Here is a 7,633-nt window from a genome sequence, read left to right as displayed (position 1 = left end):
GGTCCCTTTGCAAGCCCAATATCTGCACTGGGGAGAGGGGACATTTGAGGGTCACCTCACCCAGAGGTGGCAGCTTTAGTGGTCCCTTTGTCCCCCCCAGTCCGTGCCCCAGGGGGAGGGAGAGATGATGTGGGGAGCAGGGAGGACCCGACATCCCGTGGTGGGTTGGGGTCCCTTCACAACCGACACCTCTGCTGGGAAGAGGGGACACCCGGGAGTCCCCACACCAGAGCTGGTGGCCTTGGGGGTCCCCTTGTCCCCCCACGTTGTGCTGTGGGGGTGTCCCTGGGGAAGGTGATGCAGGGGACAGGGAGGACCCGGTGTCCCTTGGCTGGGAGGGGGGACACGCCCACCCCCCCCGTGTTGGGGACAGCGTTGAGGTTCCCCGGCCCCTCACCCCCGTGTCCCCCCCCGGCAGAGCCTGGCTCGGGGTCCTGCAAACCGCGCCCCCCCTGCACGGACAAGGATTTCTTCTACACCCACACGGCCTGTGACGCCGGCGGGGAGGTACCGCGGGGACCCCCGGGGCGGCCCCCCCCGTCCCCTGTGGGTGTCCCCTGCGGGTGTCCCCCCCCTCACGCGCTGCCCCGGCAGACGCAGCTGATGTACAAGTGGGCAGAGCCCAAGATCTGCAGCGAGGAGCTGCCGCAGGCGGCCCGGCTGCCGCCCTCGGGGGGGCAGGTCGCGGTGCCCCCCCTGCAACCCCGGCTTTGCCAAGGGCGCCGGGGGCTCCTGCCAGCCCTGTCCCCGCGGCTCCTTCTCCAACGGCTCCGGTAAGGCCGCCTCGGAGCGTCCCCGGGGGGCAACAGGGACACCCCGAGCTGCCGGTGGGAGGGGTTGCCGTCCTGGGGGCAGGGCTGTCCCCTCCTGTCCCCATCACTGTCCCCAGGGGGGGTTACCGGGGCACCCCGAGCTGCCGGGCAGAAGGTGGGTGCCACCCCAGGGTGGGGTTGTCCCCTCCCGTCCCCATAGCTCCGCTAAGGATGTCCCTGTCATTGTCCTCAAGGGGCGACCAGGGTCCCCAGAGCTGCCGGGGGAAGGGGCTGTCCCCTCCTGTCTCTATAATTGTCCCCAAGGGATGACCGGGGTCCCTAGAGCTGCCGGGGGGCAGGTGGGGGTGCCACCCCGGTGCAGGGCTGTCCCCTCGTGTCCCCAGCCTGCCTGTCGTGCCCGCCGGGCACGGAGCCCGCGCTGGGCCTGGAGTACAAGTGGTGGAACGTGCTGCCCCCCAACATGGAGACCACCGTGCTCAGCGGCATCAGCTTCGAGTACAAGGGTGTCGCAGGTACAGGGGGCCGTCTCCTCCCTGTCCCCTCCCTGTCCCCTCCCCGGGCACAGCCGGGGCCCCACAAGCGCCGCCGCGTCCCCGCAGGCTGGGAGGTGGCCGGGGACTTCATCTACACGGCGGCCGGAGCCTCGGACAGCGACTTCATGATCCTCACGCTGGTGGTGCCGGGCTTCAGGTGAGGGGGTGTCCCCGCGGCCGGGGGGCGCGGCCGTGCGGCGGGGCTGGCAGTGTCCCCACGCTGTCCCCACGCTGTGCCCAGCCCTCCCAGCCCGGTGCTGGAGGACACGGAGAGCCGGGAGGTGGGAAGGATCACCTTCGTGTTCGAGACCGTCTGCAGCGTGGGCTGCGAGCTCTACTTCATGGTGGTGAGTGGGGGCACTTTGGGGGGTCACCCCGGGTTTGGGGGGGTCACCCCGGGTTTGGGGGGGTCACTGCTGTCACAGTGTCCCCATTCATGGTGGTGAGCGGGGGGCACTTTGGGGGGGCGCCCCGGGTTTGGGGGGGACACCGTGACAGTGGCATCCCCCATTCATGGTGGTGAGCGGGGGCACACGTATTTAGAGGGGTCACACTGGGTTTGGGGGGGACACTGTGACAGTGGTGTCCCCAAAGTGAAACACCCCAGGGATGTGTCCCTCTCTCCCAGCAGGAGATGGGGGGGTCACCCTGGGGGTCCCCAAACTCGGGGTCCCCAGTGTCCCTCCCCCAAACCTGGGCACAGCCAGGGTGACACCCCAAAGTTGAGGACACGGTGACAGTGGTGTCACCAAAGTGAAACACCCTGGGGATCAGCCCCTCCTCACCAGCAGGAGAGGTTTGGGGCACCTTGGGGGTCCCCAGAGCCCCTCCTCAGGGTCCCCAGTGTCCCTGCCGGCAGAGAGCCTTTGGGACACGCAGGGGACACTGTGGCTGTCCCCGCAGGGTGTGAACTCCCGCGCCACCAGCCCGGTGGAGACCTGGAGGGGCTCCACGGGCCGACGGTCCTACACGTACGTGGTGCAGCACAACGGCACCCTGAGCTTCACCTGGGCCTTCCAGCGCACCCCCTACCACCAGCCGGTGAGGGCTGGGCAGGGGGTCCCCTCATCCCTTTGGGGGGTCCCAGGGTGTCCCCCCTTCCCTTGGGGAGGGCCTGGGGGGGTCCCATCTTCCTTAGAGGGTTTCCTGGGGTGTCTCCTCTTCCCTTTGGGGGGTCCCCTCTTCCCTTTGAGGGTCCCAGAGGGACCCTTTTCTGGGGGTCCCAGGGGTGTGCCCTCCTCCCTTTGGAAGTCCCAGGAGTGTCCCCTCCTCCCTTTTGGGACATTCTGAAGGCCAAGGGAATCCCCAAACAGTGGGAATTACTGCCCTTTTCCCTGTTGCCATCCACTGGGACACTCCCGCCCAGGGGTCACTCCTGCCCAGAGGATACTCCAGGGGCCACTCCAGGGGCCACTCCCGCCCCGGTGACACTCGTGTCTCCCGCAGGGACGGCGCTACACGGGTGACGTGGCCAAGCTGTACAGCGTCAACGTCACCAACGTGCTGGGGGGGGTGGCCTCCTTCTGCCGCCGCTGTGCCCCCCAGCCCGCGGGCCCCTGTGCCCCCTGTCCCCCCGGCAGCGCCCTGGACCCCACAGGGACCTGCCAGCCCTGCCCCCCCGGCACCATCCTGCGGGGACCCCCCTCGGGAGGGACCCCCTCGTGCCACCCCTGCGGGCCCGGCACGCGCAGCAACCAGGTGGGTGTCCCCAGGGGTCCCCCGGGGGCGGCACTGGGCAGTTCCAGGAGGGTGACACTGTCATGGGTGGGTGGCACCAGGTCCCCCCGGCCGTCCTGGCTGGGTGACACTGCCTGAGTGGTGATGTCAGCCCCCCTCAGCTGTCCCCAGGGAGGTGAAAGTGTCTGACTCTGGGTGGGTGACACCAGTCCCCCCCCCGGCCATCCCGGGTGGGTGACAGGGTGGGTGACAGGGTGGGTGACAGGGTGGGTGACACTAGCTCCCTCGGCCATCCTGGGTGGGTGACACTGCCTGGATGGGTGATGCCAATCCCCAACTGTCCCCAGGGAGGTGACACCAGCCCCCCTGGCCATCTCAGGGAGGTGACAGGGTGAGTGTGGGGTGGGTGACCCCGAGTGGGTGACATTTTATGACCCCAGTGGGTGACACCACATGTCCCCTGTCCCTGAGGGGCGGTGCCAGCTCCCTGTGATGCCCACAGGGGTGTCCCTGGTGGGTGCCACATCCACCCCTGAGCCCCCTCTCCTTGTCCCTGTCCCTCTGTCCCTGACCACTATCTCTGTCTTTGACCCCTTGTCCCTGTGTCCCTGTCCCTTGTCCCCATGCTTCTTTCCCTGTCCCCATCCCGGTCCCTGACCGTGTCCTCGTCCCCAGCTGCACTCCCTGTGCTACAACAACTGCAGCCTGTCCCTGTCCCTGCCCGGCCGGACGCTGCTCTACGAGTTCCCTGCACTGGGCGCGGGGCTGGGGGTGGGCACCGGGCCCAGCTTCACCCCCAAGGGGCTGCGCTACAGCCACCGCTTCCAGCTCAGCCCCTGCGGCCACCAGGTGAGGCACGGCCGGGACACGGCTGGGCACGCGGGACGGGGGGCACAGAGAGAGAGGGGCACGAGAACACACGTGTGCACACAGGGGAACACAGAGAGGAGGGCACGGGAACACGTGTGCACACATGGGAACACAGAGAGGAGGGCACGGGAACACACGTGTGCACACATGGGAACACAGAGAGGAGGGCACGGGAACACGTGTGCACACATGGGAACACACCCTGCTGTGTGTGCCCCGTGTGCCCCGTGTGTGCCAGGCATGTGCCAGGCGTATGCCAGGCATGTGCCAGGCGTGCCACATGTCCCCAGGGCAGGAAGAAGGCCTCGTGTGCCGACTCGGTGCCGCAGGGCCGGGGGGGGGCCCCCACCCGCCGGGTGACGTCCTACGTGTGCCAGGCCATTGTCGTACCCCCCAATGGTGCCGGGGCCCGCGGGGCCGTGTCCTCCCAGCCCGTGAGCCTGGGGGACACCCTGCTGGGTGAGGGACACTGGGAATGGGAATGGGACACCCTGCTGGGTGAGGGACACTGGGAATAGGACACTGGGAATGGGAATGGGACACCGGGAATGGGAATGGGACACCCTGCTGGGTGAGGGACCAGGAATGGGACACTGGGAATGCAATACTGGGAAGGGGAATGGGACACCCTAGTGGGTGAGGGACTGGGATACTGGGAATGGGCCACCTTGGGGGACACCCTGTTGGGTGAGAGATACTGGGAATGGGATACTGGGAATGGGGCACCCTGGTGGCACTGGGACACCCTGGTGGGACAAGGACGCCTCGGCGATGCTGGGACACCCTGGTGTGACTGGGGACACCCTGGTGTGATTGGGGACACCCCTGGCACTTGTTGGTGGCCCGGGGACACCACAGGGACGGCCCCATGTCCCCCCAGGTGTCACCACCAGCGCGGTGCTGGACGGCGTCGTGTCCCCCCCGGAGCTGTTCCCGGGCAGCCACCCCGACCTGCCCGACGTCATCTTCTTCTTCAGGTGGGGGCAGGGATGGGGGGGACACCCCCCCGTGTCCCCAGTGTCCCCCTGACCCCCTGTGTCCCCTGGCAGGTCCAACGATGTCACACAGCCCTGCACCAGTGGCAGGGCCACCACCCTCCGCCTGCGCTGTGACCCCCTGAGCCCCCCCAGTGGCACCCTGGCTGTCCCCAGGTGGGGGGGACACTGGGGACCCCGGGGGGGGGCTTTGGGGACCCCCAAGGTGACCCCACCATTTCCTGCTGGGGTGGGCTGGTCCCTGGGATGCTTCACTTTGGGGACACAGGTGTCGTGATGTCCCCAACCTTGGGGCATCACCCCAGCTGTCCCCAGGTGTGGGGGGGGACACCGGGGATGCCGAGGGGGTTTGGGGACCTCCAGGGTGACCCCCACACATCACCTATAGAAAGGGACACATCCTCGGGGTGCTTCACTTTCGGGACACCCCTGTCACGGTGTCCTGAGCGTGGGGTGTCACTATGGCTGTGTCACTGGCACCCTGGCTGTCCCCGGGGGGGGGGGGGGGGGGACACATTGGGGACCCCAAGGGGGGCTTTGGGGACCCCCAGGGTGACCCTATATCTTGTGCTGGCAAGGAGCCTGTGGTGCTTCTCTTTGGGGACATCTCTGTCACCATTCCCCCATCCTGGGATGTCACCCCAGGTGGAGGAGGGGACATTGAGGACCCGCGGGGGGGGCTTTGTGGGCACCCCCAAGGTGACCCCCCCATCTCCTGCTGGCAGAGAGGGACATGACTGGGCTGCTTCACTTGGGGACCCTCCTGCTCCAATCCCCGCCCCCCCCCGCGGTGTCACCCTGTGGTGTCACCGCCACTGACCCCCCTTGTCCTCCCCCAGCAAATGCCCCGAAGGGACATGTGACGGCTGCACCTTCCACCTGCTGTGGGTGTCCCCCCAGGGCTGTCCCCGCTGCGCCCCCTCCCACTACCGGGCCATCCCCGGTGCCTGCATTGGGGGCGTCCAGGTACGGGACCCCCACCCCAAGCCCCTTCTCCCCCTCCCCAGAAACCCACCCACCCGCCTGGGCTGTGGGACCCCCACCCCACTGAGCCCCCTGTTCCCCCTTCCCCCAAAACCATCCCCGCATGGAGGGGTCTGGTCCTGCCCCAGCGCCGGGGAGGGGTGGGTTTTAGGACCCCCTAAACCCCATTAAACCCCCTTTTCACCCCCAGAAACCCACCCGCATGTGGGGGCCCCGTGGCTGTGCTACAGGATGGGCTTTGGGACCCCCTACCCCATTAAACATCCTTTCCCCCTCCTCACAAAACCACCACCGCGTGGAGGGGTCCCGATCCCGCCCCAACGCCACGGGGGTGGGCTTTGAGACTCCCCACCCCATTAGACCCCGTTTCGCCCCCCAGAAACCCCCGTACGTGTGTGGGGAGCTGCAGCTGTGCCACAGGATGGGGTTTGGAACCCCTAAACCCCATTAAACCTCCGTTCCCCACCCCATGAAACCAACTACACATGGTGGGACCCGAGGGGGGGGTCTAGGTCCCTCCTCGATGCCACGGAGATGGCTTTGGGGACCTCTAACCCCATTAAACATCCTTTCCCCCCCATTAAACCACCCACGTGTGGAGGGGTCCCAGTCCCGCCCTGACGCCACGGGGGTGGGCTTTGAGACCCCCTCATCCCATTAAACCCCTATTTCCCCTTCCCCATAAAACCACTGCCATGTGGCAGGGGTCTAGCTCCCTCCCTGCCCCACGGGGGTGGGTTTTAGGACCCCCTAAACTCCATTAAAGCCCCTTCCCCCTCCCCAGAAAACCACGTACGTGTGGCGGGAGCCGCGGCTGTGCCACGGGGGGGTTGCGCTGCCCCCGCAGGAATCGCGGCCGTGCCGGAGCGTGGATTTTTGGCTCAAAGTGGGAATTTCCACGGGCACGGGCCTGGCCGTGCTGCTGGCCGCGCTCGCCGCCTATTTCTGGAAGAAGACCCAAAAGTGAGCGATGGCCGCAGGGCTGGGGGGGGGGGTCACTGTCGCTGAGGGGGTGATGGCACCTCCCGCATTCCCAGGCTGGAATACAAGTATTCCAAGCTGGTGATGGACGCGGCGGCGCGGGAGGGAGAGGCGGCGTCCCCCGACAGCTGTGCCATCATGGAAGGCGAGGACGCCGAGGACGAGCTGCTCTTTGCCACCGAAATGTCGCTTTTCGGGAAACTCCGGGCCCTGAAGGCCAAGGTAAGGGGGGGGGCGAGGGGGCACAGCCCGGGAGGAGCTGCCGGAGGAGCCGCAGCAGGGGAGGGGCTTGGGGGGTGCCCCGGGCCTCAGTTCCCCCCCGGAGGGTCTCCATGTCTCAGTTTCCCCCCACAGGCTGTTCCCGTGCCTCAGTGTCCCCACCCTGGGGGTCTCTGTGCCTCAGTGTCCTCACCCTGGGGGGGGAATGTCTCTGTGCCTCAGTTTCCCCATCACCAGAGGCCTCCATGCCCCAGATTCCCCACTGGGGGGTCTTTGTGCCTCACTTTGTGCCCCCTGCTTTGGGGGTCTCAGTGCCTCCGTTTCTCCACTGGGGGGGGCGATCCCGTGCCTCAGTGTCCCCACCCTGGGGGTCTCAGTTTCCCCCTGGGGGGGAATCCCGTGCCTCAGTTTCCCCTCTCTGGCGGGTCTCTGTGCCTCAGTGTCCCCACGGGGGGGTCCCCGTGCCCCAGTTTCCCCCCCGCAGGCTGTCCCCGTGCCTCAGTGTCCCCACCCCACAGCGGATGCCGGACGGGTTCGACTCGGTGCCACTCAAGAGCTCGTCCAGCAGCACCGACCGGGAGCTGTGACGGGGCAGGGGGGG

General features: G+C 67.5%; 1 protein-coding gene across 1 annotated transcript in view; it reads left to right on the top strand.

Moving 5' to 3' along the window:
* Window positions 1–373: 373 nt before the first annotated feature.
* Window positions 374–7,633, top strand: part of LOC113962692 (UPF0577 protein KIAA1324-like) — a gene marked incomplete at its 5' end in the record, with an annotated part of 21,661 nt that continues 14,401 nt past the window's right edge. The window contains 16 exon segments of the mRNA XM_027673454.1: window positions 374–507; window positions 595–672; window positions 674–773; window positions 1,157–1,285; window positions 1,373–1,463; window positions 1,548–1,653; window positions 2,210–2,347; window positions 2,753–3,004; window positions 3,659–3,832; window positions 4,144–4,312; window positions 4,734–4,830; window positions 4,903–5,004; window positions 5,688–5,814; window positions 6,617–6,795; window positions 6,870–7,035; window positions 7,551–7,633. Coding sequence (XP_027529255.1) covers window positions 374–507; window positions 595–672; window positions 674–773; window positions 1,157–1,285; window positions 1,373–1,463; window positions 1,548–1,653; window positions 2,210–2,347; window positions 2,753–3,004; window positions 3,659–3,832; window positions 4,144–4,312; window positions 4,734–4,830; window positions 4,903–5,004; window positions 5,688–5,814; window positions 6,617–6,795; window positions 6,870–7,035; window positions 7,551–7,619 — 2,111 coding nt within the window.

This window comes from Neopelma chrysocephalum, unplaced genomic scaffold, assembly GCF_003984885.1.
Source record: "Neopelma chrysocephalum unplaced genomic scaffold, ASM398488v2 Primary Assembly neopelma1_184485, whole genome shotgun sequence".
In the NCBI taxonomy this organism is placed as follows: Eukaryota; Metazoa; Chordata; class Aves; order Passeriformes; family Pipridae; genus Neopelma; species Neopelma chrysocephalum.
Note: the sequence above shows the minus strand (reverse complement) of the source record. Positions and strands in the feature narration are given on the sequence as shown.